The sequence below is a fragment of the Octopus sinensis genome, linkage group LG1 (assembly GCF_006345805.1).
Source record: "Octopus sinensis linkage group LG1, ASM634580v1, whole genome shotgun sequence".
NCBI classification, from domain to species: Eukaryota; Metazoa; Mollusca; class Cephalopoda; order Octopoda; family Octopodidae; genus Octopus; species Octopus sinensis.
In genome coordinates this window covers 88,142,459-88,163,547 of record NC_042997.1, presented here as the reverse complement: position 1 = coordinate 88,163,547, position 21,089 = coordinate 88,142,459, and the positions used below count along the sequence as shown (strand labels likewise).

The following is a 21,089-nucleotide window of genomic DNA, read 5'->3' as shown; positions in this document are numbered from 1 at the left end:
TTAAATTTAAGATTTGAAAAAAAACTTGAGTGGGAGAGAATTAAAACTGTTTATATTTATTTTAGAAAAGATTATTATTAGTGTTGTTGACATAAATAGCTGAAGCAACAAATACCTGAAAAATAACATGCAAACAAAATGTAAATAAAAAGATTTCTTCACAAATATCTGTTTGATTTACTATGTCAATATCTTAGTAAATATGTGGTGAGTGTTGAAGAGGAAGAGGGTATGTCAACAATAACACACTTTCATTTCCTGGTTGTAATAATACAATTTCACTTACGTTGCAAATACTCTTCAGAAAGGCATGAATGCCACATAATGCTACCCTTGCCCCATATCAAATTTGTGACTTTGTACCAGTATAAGAAATCAATAATTTCTAAATATATAGGTGCTTATCATGGAGGAGGCAGTAACTGTTTGGAAAGTGAAGCCTGTGATTTGGTTTCAATTCCTGATTGAAATCAACTCATTTTATTTTAATACAAATATAAGAAAGGCATGAATATCATATAATCTCATTCCACTCCTATAATTTTGAAGCCTATGTATAAAATTGTTATTAGTAAATATTTACACATATTACCTAAAAAGTTATTTTATATAAGGGTGCAAGGACTCAAAAATCTAGGAGAATAGAAAAGGGTTGATGTGAGAAGGGACTTAATATAAATGAAGTTGATGTATGAAGGGACTTAATATAAATGAAGTAAAAAAAATTCAGCTCCAGATCTAAATTTGGTAAAAAGTACAACCAAAGTGTAAATAACCCTGACTGATAAATGCATTCAAATTGAATTAAATAAAAAATATGAAATAAATTGTAACTATCTAATATTTGTAGTAAATGGTAAAACTAAATACTAATACTTTAATATTAACAATATTAATTAATTTACCTTTGCAAATAATGTTATTAAAGAAAAAAATTATCATTTCATTGTTAACCCTTGAAAAATACAATTCTTGTGTAAATATTCTTTATAATTTTGGCACAAGGCCAGCATTTTTTTTTTGTTTTTTTTGTTTTTGAGAGGAAGGGGAAATCACTTACATTGCCACCCGACTACTGAGCATGGTGACATTTGAACTCAGAGCATAAAGAACTGGAAGAAATGCCTCTAAGCATTTTGTCCTGTGTGATAACAATTCTTTTAGCCAGCTACCCTTATAATAATAATAATCCTTTCTACTAAAGACACAAGGCCTGAAATTTGGTGGGAGGAGACTAGTCAATCACATTGACACCAGTGCTTCACTTAATTTATTGACCCTGAAAAGATGAAAGGCAAAGTCGACATCAGTGGAGTATGAACTCAGAGCGTAGTAGCAGACGAAATACCACCAAGCATTTCGCCTAGCAAGCTAATGATCCTGCCAGCTCGCTGCTTTCATGATGATGATAATGATGATGATAATAATTCTTTCCACTATAGGCACAAGCCTGAAATTTTGGGGGAGGAGGTGAGTTGATTACATCAACCTCAGTACACAACTGGAAGGATGAAAGGCAAAGTTGATCTCAGTGGAATTTGAACTCAAAAATTGAAGAGTCAGAAAGATTACTGCTAAAGATTTTGTGGTAACAATTCTGCCAGCTCACCACCACCTTATTCCTGTCTAAATAATAAAGATGTAATATCTTAATGTCCCATAACTGAAGGCTGAGGATTTAGATTTATCGTGTTATATTTCAATAACATCTGTTAATTACTTTTCAAACCTTAATTCAAGAGTATTTAGGTCTCATGGGGTTAAGAAGAAAGGTATTTCTGCTATGTCAATACAAAGAATGCATTGCAAGTGAGAGGCATCAACCATTTATCTCAATTAACTTATGTATGAGAGTAGGCAATTATATCGATTAAACTTGTCCTTTTGTTTTCAAGTGATTATATTAATTAGTCCAAAGAGGAAAGTTAAACAGAGGCCATAACCTTTTCAGACCTCAGACCTTCGTATATTGAAAAACAGGGATAACTAGATGTTTATGTAGCTAATAATGTTGATTTTAAACTCTTGCAGAAAAAAAAAAAAAAACAAGAGCAAGGAGTTAAGGAGCAATACGGTTAAGGGAGAAAAAGATTTAGCTACTAATTTAGTTGAGGATATGAACTGAAGAAAGTAAATTAAGATTCTTTTGAGCTATTTCTATTCCTTTCTGTCATTCATACTGGTACAATTTCTATCCCTCCATAAATTATCTGTAAGGAGATGGTTTCTACCAGTATTTAACATATTTTATGAAGGACCCTTTAATGTAGTTATTTGATCTACCAGAATTAGCATGTAAATCTTCACTAAATTACATCTTACTGTTTTTTTAAAAAGAAAGGTGGTGGGGTGTACTAGATAAAACAGTTTTAGATATTCTTTTATTTTTTTACTTGCTTCAGTCATTTGACTGTGGACATACTGGAGCACTGCCTCAAAGGGTCTTAGCCAAAGAAACTAGCCCCAGGACTTATTCTTTGTAAGCTTAGTACTTATTCTATCGGTCTCTTTTGCCGAACCACTAAGTTACAGGAATGTAAACACATCAATATCAGTTGTCAAACGATGGTGGTGGGACAGACAAAGACACACATGCATAAATATATATATATATACATATATATAATGGACTTCTTTCAGTTTCTGTCTACCAAATCTACTGACAAGGCTTTGGTCAGCCTGCGGCTATTGTAGAAGACACTTGCCCAAGCTGCCATACAGTGGGTCTGAACCCAGAACCATGTGGCTAGGAAGCAAGCTTCTTATCACACATCCCTTCTAAAATGAAGGGATTATAAACAACAATACTATATTATATGTAACTAAGGCCAATCCACGTAAAACTACCCTTGGTCCTATGATACAAACTGCCAGTTTTAAAATGATCTAAATTAAAATCAGAATTTCATGTTAATTTATGTACCACACAACACCTTAATAATGACAGTTTTTTTCATAAATTCCTCATTATTTTCAATATTATTTGAAATGAAATGCAGTGTACTTTAAAAAGAAAAATACAGTCATGGAAAGCTTTAAGTAATGATGCATTGAATTATAAACTGTTATAAGAAAAAAAGAAAAAAAAAACAAAGAAATTCTATCTTTAATTTCAATTTATATTTAATTTGCCAAAATGAGTAAATTGATATGAAGTATTTGTAAATTTACACACTATTTTACTGTCAACTCTTAATAGTTGACAATTTATTTAGATTCTGACTATTTAATACTGAATCTGTTCAAATATTGTTCCAAATCTAAAGGTAAATGGTAACCGTTGATTTCACAGTTAAATACGGAATGAATTCTTCTCAAAACATTATTAAAATACTGTCAAGTCTGTTACATTATTTAAGTGTCAACCACATATTTTTAATTATCTCATAGACAGGGATTTACAGCTTAATTATGTGTGTGTGTCTATCTCTACCAGTGGTCTGCTCTTGGGCAGGTCCTGTGCATGTTAATCTTCTTCAGCACACTCTATACAACCTGGGAGGGCCCGTACACTCCTCTGCCACCATGAAGTAAATTGCTAGAACTTCAGCAACCCTGACTAGATTTGGGATGAATACTGGAGTGGTTTCCCATTGCCATCTCCAGGCAGGTGGGATCTGAACTCAGAATGCAGAGAGGTGGAAGATATACCATAAAGCATTTCCACTAATGTACAAACAATTCTGCTACTCTACAACCCACAGAGCAATGTAAAGTGAAAAGTTTTGCTCAAAAACATAACATGCTGCCTAGTTCAGGAATTGAATGTATGATCTAGTGAATGTAACATCCTAACCACCAAGCCATGCTTATATATATATATATATATATATATATATATATATACAGAGAGAGAGAGAGAGAGAGAGAGAGAGAGAGAGAGAGATAAATAGATATACATACACATCATGCATCAAGCAGTAAGGAAGCTCCTGATAAAGAAATCAATCTATCACTATATCTTTCAATATTTAATTCTAGATTGAAACATACAACTCTTAATTAAGAAGAATTAGGAAAATATCAGTAACTGTTATCAGTTTGATTGAAAATTTAAAAACATGTTGAGCTTGGTGTTTATTCTTTTAAGAACATTGATAAGTAATGTATTTATACAACAGAAATGTTGTGTACTATAACTAGAACCTTTTATCTATCATCTTTTACTTGTTTCAGTCATTAGCCTGCAGCCATGCTGGAGCACCAATGCTTAGAAGGATTTTGAATCGAATGAACTGACCCCCATATATGTATATGTGTGTGTGTGTGTGTGTGTGTGTGTGTGTGTGTGTGTGTGTGTGTGTGTGTGTGTGTTAAACTTAACCACTTTAACCTTGAATAATAATATGTCTGTGTGTGTGTGCATGTTTGTGCATATGTGTTAAGTGACCAATCTGTTATGTTGCCATACAGTTTCATAATATCATTGGGATGCTGTACACTTCAATAGAAACATGACGTGAATGAATGATACCAGTGGGCTGCTTTCATTACTTCTGTGAGAAAATATGCATCATAAATCATTCTCTATATTGTAATTTTGTTCTGTTTTTGGAGATTTTAAAAACATATATTGGTGGATGGAGATTTTTCTACATGTATGTATATATATATATGTGTGTGTGTGTGTGTGTGCACTTAAAACACACATGCATAAGCCGAATATCTGCTCATCTCTTCTGTAAGTGTACAGATTCACAAACATCTACAGGCAATGTGATTATTATCAAACTATTATTTAGATAGCATTGACATGTGTACATAACTCCCACCAACTCTTCTATCACACAACCACTGATTTTATTTAAACATTCAAGTATAAAAGCTTGCTGAAGTGTCTGTCACCCTTTTCTCTTTAATGACTTGATATAGAATAGCTGTCTCTACCATCTACGTTCATTCTCGTTTAATTCTCAACATTATATTATGTTTTCCAATGTGAGTAAGTGATATCGTTCTTGTGAAGTAACCCACGTTAGGTTTTCTTCACTGGTAAAGAAGTAACCTATCAAATACTTGTGAGTGATGCACAAATTCAGTATTCCGAACATATGGACCAGTTTGATCTAGGGGCCTGTATAAATTCCTGTTTTACAGATGTTGCTTATATTAACCGTTTGGCATTCAGATTACTCTGTCAAATGTAATGCTTATTGATTTACAGTGTTTTGAATTGATCATGTATTATTTTGTAGCTTCAAGGTTTTGATAATGTGGTTGCTTATTTTTAGAATGACCTGTGTAGGGTAGGTGTGAAAGGTGAATTTGGCCTGTTTGAGCATAACACAGAATAGTAGGGCTTGATATGGCTAGCTTAAATGCTAAAGGGTTAAAGTATATAACAACATTGAAACAGAATATGGAGGTGCAGTACAAAAATAGAGTTTGTTACATTATGTGGGAGCTGCTTTCATATAATATTCATATATGACAATGATAATAATAACAATGAGTAGAGAAAGAAGATAAAACTGAAAGGAATTCTTCAATAAAGACTTTTTATTATTTTATGAAACATCAATTCAGACACAGACTATATTATATTCATATTAAGATCTTGCCCTCAATTGTTACTCATTCAATTACTTGTCTAATATTCAAGTAGAATCAATGATGGAATTAAATCAGCAAAGTCCAGTTGCTTTTATTATTGCTGAGTTTGCAAGGTTGGCTTGGATAGGCTAATGGCACCGAAAAAGATAATGCTTAGGAGCTACAGAAGTAGTCTTTACTGAAGGATATTTGATCTACTAGAAATAATAACCAAATCTTACTTATATCACTCCTAATAATCTTAAAAGAAAAGACAGGATGACCAAAGTTGAACTACCTTTGACCACAGGTCTGCTTGATCAGGGAAGACCTAGAGTTAAACGTCAAATAGTTAAGATAACTTATAAATCCGTCACCATAGATATGTAGACTCAAGATGTCTCTGGTGTTACAATTGGGTAATGCCTTCTTTGCATATACTGAAATGAATTTCATTTATCATGACATCAACTGTAACCATCTTATTATAAAATATAGAGACTCAAAGTAGGTAATTTTGTTAGAAATTTGCTGAGGGTAATTTTGCTTCTGGTTATACAGAGTAGGTTAAGAAGTATATGGAAGTTTCTCACTGGCTTAACACTAGCTATTGTTATGCTTTTGCTTTCACCAACAAGAATAGTGCAAAGTTGCAATTGGTTGTGAATGTAAGGACAATGCAAGTGTTAAAAGTGTTTCATCTTACCTCAGCAGAGGATATGTACTCCAGGATTTTTGTAGGATCATTATGGAAAACGTTCACACAGCTCTATATACCTGATGTTTATTTCTGCAAAGCAGCTTCACTCTGTATAAGTGTAAACCTTTGCATTTATAATGACTTGTAGGTGGCAAGAAAGCAGACAGGCAACCTAGCAGAAAGATTCCTACACATTCAAACCTTCACAAATACTTGCATTCTTAATTACATATATTAAATGTACACACATATTTTTTATAAGCATACACATACATCTATCAAAAACACTTTCCAAAGCTACACATCCTAAACATATATACTTCTCCACAGCAAAACACTTAACCAAGCACACATATACACACACACACCATAATACACACAACTCTGAAGAGACAAAGTTTCAGTTTGTGTCAGTTTTATTGTATTACTTTCCTCAGCATTGTCCCGACAAGAACGTCAACTAATCAAACCTATTGAACAGAACAGCTAGGTTTACAATGAACTAATCAATATATACATGGTGATTGGTGGTGGCAGGGAGATTTTGTGTATCTGAGAATGTGGTTCCATGCACATGTGAGTATATGGCGTGTGTGTATCATGAAGAACAAGCCTGTTATCTGTTCTATGAAAGCATTGTAAACTGCAAGCAATTTGTAATTGTTGTCAATAATAGTGATGCCACTGATAATGACAATAATGAATATAGATAGATATGTGCATGTGATGCTGTTTGACAAGTACGTTTGATATATGTGTATGCACATGAGTATGAATGCGCACGTTTGTGCCATGAAGACAAATAGTGTGATTGAAAACAATTCTCATTATGTGCAGGGCTATGTGTTAACGTAAATCAACGTGTGTTGTTGTGTATATGCATCTGGGTGTACTTGTACTGAATACAAATTATATTTATATAAATATATGTAACTATTAGAATGCTAACAATTCATTGAGTGTACATGCTTGTGTATTTGTATGTATTTACGAGTATCTTTATGCATATATCTGTATGTGAGTATCATGACGACAAAAGGTGTTGTCTGTTCTATATAATAAAAATGCTCTGTTTCTAGGTGGGAGCTTGTGTGTTTGTGTATATGTCTGCACACTGTCATATGGGTGAATGAGCAGAGTGCTGAATAAAAACATTATTACCCTTTCTAATAGTTGTTATTTATTGATGATAGAGTAACTTAAATACAAATCTTTTCAACATTGTTTGCTAGAATGATTTTACATTCTTTCCTTTAATGAATGTATGGTTTTTAACCAAACTGTATGAATTGGAAAAACAAAGAATTTTACAAATGAATGATGTTTCATAATAACAGCCTTATGAACGTGAATTCAAACTGCTAACTTGAACCTTATTTTCCAACAGAGATAGATTAGGACAATAAGAGCAATGTATCTTTCCTACAGCAATAATTGAAAAAACACAACCTCCTGATTCAACAGCCCTGCACACCAAACTCTTCAGATGTCAAGACTTCTATTGAACACAAAATTTCCAAAAACATTAATTAATTAGTTAAGGAAAATTAAAGGCAATGCAATGCTTCATGTATATCAGATATGTTTGTACATGGAACCATAGACCCTTTTTGGTCATGAATGACCACAAGATTGCACCTAGAAAAATACCCTCTGAGGAACAAGTCTGGGCAAGGTTGTTTATGGAAGACCAGCAGTTGCCCATGCATACCATCTTCTTCTCTCCACACCACTAATATTATCCAAGGAAAGGCAGAGGCTGATATAGCTTGGCACCAGTGATGTTGCAACTCATTTCTACAGCTGAATAAACTGAAGTAATGTGAAATAAAGTGTCTTCCTAAAGAATACAACACACAGCTTGGTCCAGGAATCAAACTCACTACCTCATAATTGTGAGTCCGATGCTCTAACCACTGAGCCATGTGCTCATATCCACTGTTAATAATATAAATAAACCTTGAAAATATCTAGTCTCACAGCTTACTAACTTATAAGGTAAACTTTCTTGGCAGATGAAGAATGATAACTCCACTTTCAGATTTTAGAGTTTATTGGGCCACCTTTAGGTTGACACATATTCACTTGTAGCTTATGCTTAGAAGTAAACAATCAAGAACAGACAAATGAGGTTTATTTACTATTATTATATAATTTTATTCTACTATTTGGAAACCAGTACTGTTTATCACAGGTTTCCAATGAATCAGTCACTGAATTCCAACAGTTCTGATGTCAAGAATAACTCAATGCAAAGAACTTTATTTCACAAAGAACTTCAAAGAACGTTAGATTTTTCAATGATGTTCACTATCTTCCTCAATATACATTAGCAAAAGCTGTACATCTACACATACAACTGATTTCTACACAATTTCTCTCTACCAAATTCCACTCACAAGGTATTAGTAAACCTGAAGCAATAGTAGAAGACATTGCCCAAGGTGCTATGCAGTGAAATCAAATCCAGAATCATGTGGTTATAAATGAACTTCTCAACCGTTCAGAAATTAAGGATTGACAAACAAAATTAACTGGAATGTTACTTAATATGCTTGAAGCATACTTATAATATAAACATTAATATTACTCCCTACAAAGGGGACATGCTGACAGAATTGTTAGCATACTGGGAAAAATGCTTAGTGACATTGCATCCATCTTTACGTTCCAGTTCCAAATTCTGCTGAGGTCAACTTTACCTTTCATCCCTTTTGGAGATAAGATAAGTAGCAGCTGAAAACTGGGGTCGATGTAATCAGCTTACTCTCTCCCTTGAAATTGCTGGCCTTGTACCAAAATCTGAAACCAGTATTACTCCACACAAAGAAATATACAGCTTCCATAAAATTGTACTATAACTCTGAGAAAGGTCATTGAGTGCTGATAATGTTTGGATATCTTAGTTGATAATAGTACTCTTGATGATATCCATCTCTCCAGTAACCAATGGGAGAATTTGAGCCTGGTAGTACAATTTAATAAAGCATTTGTCAGTTATAAAAGAGCCACTACAGAATTAACTCACCAGTTAGATATACCCTAATCTCATTGACATAGCACTCTACCATCTTAAATCAAGAAAGGTAATTTACATCTAGACAATGTGATTATAGCTGGAATTCCTTTGACAATTGATCTGCTTGATCAGAGTTCACCTGAAACTAAACAATAACAGCAATATCGTTACTACCTCCATTAATCCCTTGTACTTGATCATCATCTCTTTTAAGAGATGACTAAACTAGCAATCTCTTAATGAAGTAAATTAATATATAAAATACAAGTATAATATAACAAAATATATAAATAAATATAATATAATATCTAGTCATCTCTTAATATATCTCAGCATCATGAAATTGAATTTTATTTTGATTGTAATGAACAGAAAATCCTTGATACTTTATCATTTAAATGCTAAAGAGACTTCTAAATTACTTTGTATAATTGTACAAAAATGGATGTTTATGTACTTAATGTGGTGAGAAAAAAAATTTTAACTAATCAACATCCAGAATAAGGGAAAAAATGATTATCTTACTGACTAATCTCAATATTAATTAGAAATACAATGTTGTCTGATTTTTGATACTACTGTGACAACTCCAGACATGTTTCTATAGTATTAAACCTCATCAACATTAAAGCCAGATCTTAAAATGATGACAGAGAATATAAGATTTTAGTGATTAAACACTGAGTGAGATGATAACTGAAAAGAATGGTGGGGAAAATACTCAAAGATACTTGCTGCATGAAATCAAATAGTAAAGTGGTAAAGTAAAACATTTAATACTTCACACCTGTGGCCTCTCACACCTGCCCTATAACGTTGTTTTAAAATTAAACAATCATATCATTGAAGTTATCTTTGAGATAATGCATGACTAATTCAGAACAATGTGAATAAAAAAGCATTACACTTGACAGAATAATTTGAATGCTAAAGAGTTACTGAAGGGAATCAGGAAATTTTGATTAATTAAAATTATGTGCATAATGATGGAAAGAAAAATTATTACATTAAAGACTAATTCTGGTTAAGACAGACAGAGGAGACAACCCTAAATATAAATTAATTAAAATAATGAAAAACAGGATGTAGTGGACTGTAATTATATTGATACTCCATAGAAACAAAAGCAAAATGGAAGATTTTTTGGCCAAATGATGGGGAAAGATCTGGGAAGGAATTTTTTGAAGTCAAAAGTGTTAACCAAGAAGTTGTTATAATAAACAAGTCATGGGCAAACTGCAACCTTCAGACTTTCTGAATAGCATGCCAAATTTCATGAGGAAAAAAAACATGTGTTAAATTTTTTTTATTAGAATGATCCACCTGATGATAAGCCATGTCTTATGCAACTCACTTCTCAGGAAAGATTGCCCATGCCTGTACTAAACTTTGAGAAAGAACTTACTACTGTTAAAATAATCAGCTTTCTTTTTGCAAAAATGCTTTATTATGTGTGGTACAAAAAATAAATTATTTGTAAACATTATTTGGTATATTTGTGGATACTGGAAGAAAATGCAAGAACTATCAAGTAACAAAAGAAATAATTATTAAAATTAAACTTCAATGCAGTAAAATATCTAGGATCTCCTTCAGTCAAGAGTGACCATGCATCTGCACATGTGAGCACAGGACTGAGCAGCATCTTTTGTGGAAGAGATTAGTAGTTATGCAGGTCTCTTCTCTCAAATTCACTGATGTTTATCCGAAAGAAAGGCTGCTGATATGGGACAATACAGACCAGCATTAGCATCATTGTAGATGTCACTGTCAGAAAGCAAAGTACCGAGACAGATATTGCAAAGCATCTCATCTAACCCTCTAATACACTGCCAATCCACTGTCCAGGAATGGTACTTTTTTCTAAGCAAATCCAAAAAGATGAAAAGCAAAGTTGACTTAAGCAGGATTTAAACTCAGAGCAAAAAGAGTTGGAACAAATATTACAATCTAACCAACTCAAAAGTCTCTGCCAGTTTGTGACCTTAGAAAAAAAATGCAGATATTTAAATGATGATGATGATGATAATGGTTGCTGTTAATTGTTGCTTAGTCCCTGGTCATTTTTGATTGAGCAAACCTATGAGGCAAAGTCTTTCAGTCAAGACCAGCTTGTCTTTTTATATATCTATAGTTATACTGTCCAATGTGTTATTCTAACAGTAGGGTATAACTTGAAGGATATTTAGCTGCTATTTCTAGCAAATGAAATTACCCTGTAGAACTCCCTCCCTCCACTGGCTTATCCTTATTATTGTTCTTTTGCACAAAGTTGAGCCTACTTAAATAAACTTAATATCAAAGGTATTCCAACTATGAGCATTCTGTCTTTTTTCCAGGCAATATATATATCTAGGACTACATTATCCAATATTCTCTTTTCATGAAATGGTAGAGTGTAGCTTCATAGCAACTTGGCAGTAATTTTTAGCATAATGAGTATCAAGGCATAGGTTCCTTCATTAGTTTGTGATGCTGATTTGTTACAAGTTTTGCAACTGTTGTCAATATTTTGACATCTGCTATTCTCCTCAGATATGGATTAGAGAGAGTTTCTGCCTTTTCTGTTTTTTAAATAAGTGCCTTACTTGAGACTTGCAAGAAATTAGAAATTGAGTAACTGATGCCAGCCTTTTCCATCCATAGGAATGAAGCAAAGCAAATATATGTATTGATAGAAAATGTCTGTGGGAAGAGAGGTTAATAGCTGACATATAAGGTAATTCTAAACTATGGTATTTCAGCACAATTACTAACCTGTTGGTATTCGAAAACACAAGATCAGATAAATATTAGAGATAAGAAAGTAAAGGATTTTGGCAGAATAGATTTGATAGGTAAAGAGCTAAAAACTTGCAACTTTAATGCCATGTGTTGAGTTTTTTTCATTAAACAAAAAAGTAAACAAAACACAGAAACATATGCAAAAAGTTGTTAATGAAGAAAACTCAAAATGTTTAGCAAGAAATAGAAAATAAAATTACTTTATCAATCATGAATAAATGATATGTAATTTGCATTCATAATAGTTTCTATGTAAATGTTTAACAAAGTAAAGAAATTCACTTGGCATTAATTAGATGATGCCTTTCAGAGTTTGGAGGCCATTGCTCTTTGTGTATAGAGAAGCCAAATGACATTTAACTAAAATATTAATAGAAATTAACCTTTCAAGTTTTGGGAAGAGTTGTTTTTGCAACAGAAGGACTGTCTTATGAAATTGTATTTTGTCAGTGATAATTTTTTTGCTCAAACCCCTTAAATGCAAACAATTTACTGTTTTCACCTCTCTCTGGATATCATTGCATAATAGTTCATAATCAAAAAATAATACAAAACATTCTGTGACATCTGTCTATTCAATTTCTAGTTAACTAATCATTGTTCCACATACTTTTCCACACACAAAGATTTTAATCAGCCAATAACTTTCCTCTCTTTTCTGTGTATGTGTGTGTGTGTGTGTGTGTGTGTGTGTGTGGGCCTGATTTTGGTTTTGGGTGCAGGCATAGCTGTGTGGTTAAGAAGCTCGCTTTGTGACCATGTGGTTTTGGGTTTAGTTCCACTGCACAGCACCACAGGTGTCTTCTAATACAACCCCAGGCTGATCAATGATTGGTGAGTAAATATAGTAGATGGAAACTGTTAAGAAGCCCATAACATACATATATGTGTGAGTGTGTCTTTGTGTTTTTCCCTCACCACAACTTGATAACCAGTGTTAGTTTGTTTATGTCTCTATAACCTAGCAGTTCAGCAAGAGTGATTGATAGAATAAATACCAGACATGAAAAAACAAAAAACATTGTGACTAAATCCTGTAATTTGGCAACAGGTGAAAATTGCAATAAGCAAGATCTACTAGATAGGCTAGGTGAAGTAGGTTTTTGAACCTATGAGAACTGGGGCAGTGTCAAGAAGAAGCAGGACACTGGTACTCATCATTCCACAATGTTTTGTCACAATGCTATTTTGCTAATTTTGTGAAAATGGTTAGAGTTGAATAACTGAAACAACCAAAATATATAAAACAAGTAAAATATATAAAAAAAGATGATATATATCCAAAAGTTTTGCATTTGACTATTTTCCGTTTGACAGAAATCTCAAATTATTGTTTTATTATATATTTGATTGCCTTGTTATAAAACTAGGTTGAGGAAAAAGTTTGTGTGCCATGTTAAAATAACGAATTTTTATGCAATTTATTCAAAAACAACAGCTATTCTTCAAAATAAAGACCATCATTTTCCATGAACTTCTGCCAATGATCTGCAAGCTTTCGGATTTGGGCAAAGTACCAATTGAAACTACAATCTTACAATCATGAGTCCAACACCACAACCACTAAGCCTTGTACGTGTCTCCACATGTGTGTGTGTATGCATATATTTGCTACTGTATCATTGCATGGACTAGACAATTAGATGTTATACACTGCTGGTCACAATGTGCTTCTTGGCATTGTTGTAGCTTCCAAATGATGTCAGCCTACTGGCTAGGTGAGCAAGCCAACATTCCTTCTAAATGAAATACCAGGCCATTGCAAGGTTACCAAATTATAGCTGAGTGAACAGGAGCAACATGAAATGAAGTGTTTTGCCCAAGATCAAAATGCACTGCCAGTCAGAATAAAAACTGCTGCAACCTTGTGAATGTGAGTGCAACACTCTAACCACCAGGTCACATGCTTTCACACACACACAATATATATACATATATACGTATATATATATATATATCATCATCATTTGACATCTGTTGTCCATGCTGGCATGGGTTCGGTGGTTTGACCTGGGCTGGCAAGCTGGAAGGCTGCAGTAGACTCCAGTCTGATTTGGTATGGTTTCTACAGCTCTTCCTAACACCAACCATTCCAAGATTGTAACAGGTGCTTTTACATGCCACAGGTACCATTTGCATGAGACCAGTATCTGATGACTGTAATTTTACTTGGCTTGATAGGTCTTCTTCTCAAGCACAACATAATGCCAAAAGTCTTGGTCATTTGTCATTGCCTCCGTAAAGTTCAACACTTGAAAGGAGCTTTTCACATGCCACTGGCATCAGCCACTTTGCCTCCATGAGGCCCAACACATGAAAGGTACTTTTTACAAGCCACTGATACAGGTGCCATTTATGTGACACCAGCATCGGCCTTGACTATGATTTCACTTGGCTTGACAGGATCTCTCAAGCACAGCATATTGCCAAAGATCTCGATCACTAGTCATTGCCTGTATGACGCCCAAAGTTCAAAGATCATGTTTCACTACCTCTTCCCTATCTTTCTGGGTCCACCTCTACCACAAGTTCCCTTCACAGTTAGAGATTAGCACTTCCTTACATAGCTGTCCTTGTCCAAATACATCACATGACCATACCAGCACAGTTGTATCTCTTGCACATCACATCTGATGCCTCTTATGCCCAACTTTTCTCCTAATATGCTTACATCCTGTCAAACATGCACACTGACATCGCACATCCAGCAAAGCATACTGGCTTCATTTCTTTCAAGCCTACATGTCTTTGGCTGTCACAGCCTATGTTTCACTGCCATGTAGCATAGCTGTTCACACACAGGCATCCTACAATATGTGAGGGAGAGGCCTTTTGTTGCCAGTAGAGGTAGGAGCTCTCTAAACTTTTCCCAGCCTATTCTTATTCTCAGTTATGCTCTCAGAGCATCCACATCCACTACTAACTTGGTCACCTAGATAAGGGGAGCTATCTCCTATCTCTAGCTTACTCCCCTGGCAGTTGATGGAGTCTATTTCCTGTACATCTTTGGTGTTTATTGTATTTGTGCATCTTCTGCACACAAAAGTTATTTTCTTTATTAACCTTCCTCTAATATTGCTGCACCTCTTATGTGTCCATAGCTTACACTGGGTACATCTTATGGAGCTTCTACCTATGCCTTTTCCACAGATTGAGCAGAGCCACCAACTTGAAGGGATTTGTGATTTCTCTGGCTTCCTACCTACTAAGACTTTGGTTTTTGGTAGGTTAACTCCAAGGCCCTTCGATTCTAAACCTTGCTTCCATACTGGAAACTTCTCTAGTTCTGGTAGTGATTCAGTTTTAAGAACAAAGTCATCAGCATAGAGCCTGTCTTAAATTGCTCTGTTATTGCCTGGAGGACTATTTAGAACATGTGCGCTCAAATGTACAAGCGAAAGGAAAAAGTACTTCATATCGAAGCAGAAGGCAATTATTTATTATAGTCTTCAGATTAGTCTTTGTTGCTACTCTGGGTTTTGTACTTCTTTGCTGATCCTGCAACATACACACATACACATCATCTATTTATATTCCTGGATTCTGCTAGAAGAAGATCAGTATTAACTGTCAAGAATAAACACTTTCTCTTAATTATCTATCATTATTAGAACACACCTGAGTTAACTTCCACTGGTAATATCCACTTCCTCTCTTAGAAGAAGATAGAAATAGAATTTTAAGTGACTAGCTCAATAACGCACTATCAAGACATATGAAGTCAAACCAACTATTTGAGAAGTTAATGTTATCCTTATTTTGTTCTGTGACCTCTTGATTACATAGAAGCAATGTAAACATGCTATTTTTTAAAAACTTTTCTAAGTAAAAATACTTTGAATTTAAATTCCAAATTTCTTGATTCAGACACAATTTCTTAATGTTACACAAATAGAAATTGTGCATTAAACTTTTCTAGAACATTCTGTAGTTAATTGGCAACACTATATTTTATTTTAGTCTCACTAATATCCTGTCACTCTCCTTATATATTTCTTTCTCTTTATCATTCTCTCCATATATACATCATTGTGCCTCTAATTCTCACTTCCTTTTTTTTTCTGTCTCAAATTCTACTTCCTTTTCCTCATCTTTCTTTCACTAATTTGCTGTGTATCTCTCTCACTTAATATTTCTTTTTGTGCACATCCCACCAATCTCCTTTAAATTTCAAAAGAAAAAATAATGAAGAATCAAAAAGGAAGAATACAAAGAAACAAATAAAACAAAACAAAACAATGCATACAACAAACAATGAAAAAAAATTCTCTTTCCAAACATTGCCCAAACAGACAGAATACAAATGAAGTTAAATTAAAAGAATTATATAATAACAAATGAATAGAAACTGCAGAAAATAATGCTGTTTTCATCTCTTTGTAAATATGTAATGAAATTGTCTGCTGTTTTGGTCAAGTTGATGGGGAATTTTTTTCAGCATTGAAAATTTCAATATTTTCTTAAAGAACTGGCTATAAGAGAAAGGTAAAGAAAAGGAATAAGGAGAAAAAAAAAAATGCTTCAATCAATGAGTGGAATTATTGTGGAGGCAAGGTAGCAGAACCAATCGATCAAGGAGAATAAAAAATGAAGAATTCTGTAAAGCTTATGGAGGAATTTTGATAGTGATGGTAGATGTGGTGCCAATGAGACAAAATGGTTCAGAAAGGTTTCCACTATGAAATCTTATTGACCATGTCATCAAACAAAGGAAACATGTAAGGGGAAATATATGGATGTATGTAGCTATTTTGTTAGCATGTGAGTATACATACAGCAAAATACATGTACATGAGTATACATACATACAGATAGGTAAATTAGTAGATAGTAGATAGATAGATATGTCAAATTTTCCCTTCTTTTGGGGATCAATAGATAAAGCACCAGTCCATTGGCAAAGTTGAAAGAACATCAGATGGGATGTCTTGTGGTATCTGATCCAGTTCTGCATGTTCTGAGTTCAAACTCTGCCTCCAATCACCAGAGTATAGAAAAAAAAAAGAGAAATCCATGATGCTTCTGTTAGGAATTATGATCAACAAATAGTAACAATAACTGAAAAACCAATAAGAACAATTTCCTTTGTTCTATCATAAGATTAGCTGCATTGTGATGATGATGATAAGTAAAAAGTTCGTTATAGGCATGTATAAGATAAAATCTTATAAAAACTCTACTAACAATTATAAAATTGGAGAAGAGATGTTAAAAGTTCAAATTAGAATTTAATTTCCACATAGGACCATTTCAAATGGCAATACAAACATGTAAGAAAAAACATTAATAATAATAATAATTAAAATAGTTATGTATTACCATTCTTGTAGGTGTCAAAAATTAAAGTAAAACATCAAAAAAGATATTAGCAAAAAAAAATTTAGAAGGAAAAACAAGAAGGTTATGTCGGAGAAGCTGACCGGATATTTGCAAATAGATTGTAAAAGGGGAAAAAGGAAGAGGAACAAGGACATGTTGATGAATTTTTTAGTCTATCTGTGTAATAAGCTATAAACTAATCTGGCCAACCGATATATTTAAATATATATATATATGTATGATATTTAAATATGTTTTAAGGAAAACCATATTTATTTATGCCAGTACCCCCTGACTAGCTCTTGTACTGGTGACACTTAAAAAGCACCATCCGAAAGTGATCGATGACAGGCCCATCTGAGTGGCTCCTGTGCTAGTGGCACATAAAAAGCACCCACTACAGTCTTGGAGTGGTTGGCACTAGGAAGGGCATCCAGCTTTAGAAACATTGCCAGATCAGACAGGAGCCTTGCGCAGCTGCTAGCTCTCCAGACCTCAGTCAAACCGTCCAACCCAAGCCAGCATGGAAAATGGTCATTAAACGATGATGATGATGATGAAGAATTACTTTTGATGATGCTGCAAGACTTTGGACAAATTCAAACAAATGCCTGTTATCTGTTCTGTAGACAGTAGAAAGGAAATGACAAAACCTAATTTCAAATTTTGTTGGATTTTAAGCTGTGGTTAAAAAACCCCAAAAAGCATTGCTTACTTTAAGAAACAATGAAAAATTATCCATGTAAGCTATTTAATGCAACAACCACTATATATATATATATATTTTATATATATATATATTATATATATATATATATATATATATATATATATATATATATAGGGAGAGAATTCACGACAAAAACAAAAGAAGAAGATAGGGGGTGTAGAAAAACAAACAGATGTATTAGTATAATGCTCAGGAATTGAAAAAGTCTTTTACGTTTCGAGCCTACACTCTTCCACAGAAAGGAACACAGAAAGAAACAAAGAGAGACAAAAATGTGTGTAGTGGCTACTGATCTATCATACACACTCACATACATATATACATACATATATGTGTATATACATACACACACACACACACACACACACACACACACACACACATAAATATATATATATATATATATATACAAATACACACACACATACAAATATACACATATGTATGCACATGCATACATATATACATACCAAAGCACTCTGCCAGCTGGCAAGCATTTGCACAAATCTTTTTAGGTGCTGACAAAAGTTCCACAACTGTTTTCCTACAATTTCAGGGCCGCCACCATCAATGTCAGCTTAATGAAACGAAGGACAAGTGAGATTATTGATATGCTGGAGTGACAGCATGTAGAAGTGTGTGGTGTATCAGAAATAAGATGGAAGGGAGCCTCTGCTAGATTCCTCATGAGTAAAAACAGATGTTCCACTGGTTTGCCAGCTCCTGTTAAACCCTCCAACCATGTCAGAATAGAAGACAGACATGAAATGAGGATGATGAATATATATATATATATATATATCACACATTGTAAACTGTCACTTACAATGATGAGGTTTTCAGTTGATCTGATCAACAGAATCTGCTCGTGAAATTAATGTGCATGTGGCTGAGCACTCCACAGACACATGTACCCTTAAGGTAGTTTTCAAGAAGAAGCAGTGTGATACAGAGTGTGACAAGGCTGGCCCTTTGAAATACGAGTACTACTAATTTTTACCAGCTGAGTGGACTGGAGCAACGTGAAATAGAATGTCTTGCTGAAGGACACAATGTGTTGCTGGGAATCAAACTCACCACCCTATGATTGTGAATCAAATACCCTAACCATTAAGTCACGTGCCTTCACATAGACACATACATATAAAACATACATGCACATATACAGCTTGACCAATAATTTTTTAGGGAAGAATAGGAATATATATATATATATATATATATATATATAGAGAGAGAGAGAGAGCGACAGAGAGAGAGAGAGAGACAGAGAGAGAGAGACAGAGAGGTCAATATTTGACTTGTCTGGGATTTTATCAACTCTGAAGAGTTAAAAGGCAAACTGACTTCAGTGGGATTTGAACTTAGTGTACTAAAGGTCAGAAAACACTATAAGACATTCTATCCAACACGCCTATGACAATGCCAGTTTGTCACCTTATATAGAGAGACACAGATAAACAAATGGAAGGTTATAGGCTGTGTGCTCATTGTTTCATACATTTTCAGAACACATTATTTGTAAATGTTAGTGTGTGTGTGTATTTACCAAACCATTCTATTTAAATAATGTCTATTGTTAAAATGAAACTAATTTAGTAAAAGTAGCAATATTGCAGTAATTTTCTCCTGGTTGCTGATAAACAGTGATTTTGTGTAAGAAATAGTTGGTTGATATTGTGGTGTGAACAAGCACTAAGGAGATGGGGATCAGATAAGACTAAAATAGTCACAAAAGAACAAAATGTACAGCAAGAAGAAATATGAAAAGTGTAAATGATGAATTATTGGATGAGATTATTTTCAGTTTAGTACACTGATTGATTGCTCCAGGTAATGCACTTATGGACCAGAGATCATAAGTTCAAATCTTGCTCTTGGCAGTTGTTGATTATGTCCCTGTCTTCATCATTGCTGTTGTTTTTATAGTTTCCACCATCAAATAACTCTACTCCATTTTTAAGAATAGTTTATCCAGTGTATTCATTGATTTTAAAAATGGTATATTGAACTTTGAAGATATGTCAGATAATTGTAGTTGGTCAAGAGACAATATAGAGGTTTCTTAGCTCATCTAAATTTGTCATTGCATTATTGAACAGACTCCCACCTCCGGCATTACATTGTTGAACAAAAACTCATCATATATTTCAATGCCTTAGAAGCCATACTGATAAGAGAAATACTTGTGGGATTACTGCAGTCAAACCTATATCAGTGTATGTCCAAGAAAGAGAAGAGAAAATGTTTATTTAAAATATGAGGCCTCAATTTTAAAGACAGCGAGGAATTTGATGAAGACTTTTTTACCACATGATTTTTAAAAATATGTTTATTAATTGGTTGAAGAAAAAAAAGGCAGTCCCCCTGGCTGGCCCAGTTAGACAGGAGAGATTGATATAGTTGATATTTAGCAGTGACAACTGTATGAAATATATTAGCATTGATATGTAATAAAAAAAAATTCCAGAGAACTGCACTTTTGAGAAGTGTTCAAACAGATTGTTTAGTATAGAATCATGACGAGGGGAGGAGAGATATGTGCATCAGAAGGCTCAAGCAGAGTGGAATATGTTTGGGGTTTTAGTTTAGAGGAATAGTGGCTGTTGTAGTATTGGTTGAATAGGTGAAGTAACATTGGTTCTAGAGGTTGTAGTTTGTTGGTGAGTGAATCCTTACCAATCAGACAAAAGTAATTCTTTGCTATGCATTTATTTTTGTGTATACTGTGGCAGGAAAATATCAGATATGTGAGCAATTCTAGCATCTCTTCATTCTATTGAGGATTAGGTCATCATGTTTTTCTTTTTCTTCATCATCTCATCAACATTTAAAATATATTTTCCTAGATGGCATAGGATGGATGGTTTGACAGGAACTAGCAAGGCCAGGGGCTGCACCAGGTTCCATAGTCTATTTTGGCTTGGTTTCTATGGCTGGATGCCCTTCCTAATACCAACTGCTTTACAGAGTGTATTGGGTGCTTTTTATGTGGAACCATCACT

At 33.9% G+C, this 21,089-nt stretch overlaps 1 protein-coding gene across 6 annotated transcripts in view; it reads right to left on the bottom strand.

Annotated features, from left to right (window-relative positions):
• LOC115216192 (cyclic nucleotide-gated cation channel beta-3-like) overlaps positions 1-21,089 on the bottom strand; it is a 495,037-nt gene that overhangs the window by 209,019 nt on the left and 264,929 nt on the right. The window contains exon 1 of one of the 6 annotated variants that reach the window (XM_036502668.1): positions 6,239-6,353. The exons of 4 other annotated variants lie outside the window; for them this stretch is intronic. In XM_036502668.1, the coding sequence (XP_036358561.1) occupies positions 6,239-6,279 (41 nt within the window). In that variant the 5' untranslated portion in view covers positions 6,280-6,353. Of the gene's footprint in view, positions 1-286; positions 365-6,238; positions 6,354-21,089 lie in introns of those variants that run through there. One more of the 6 variants, XM_036502673.1, reaches the window with a different exon arrangement.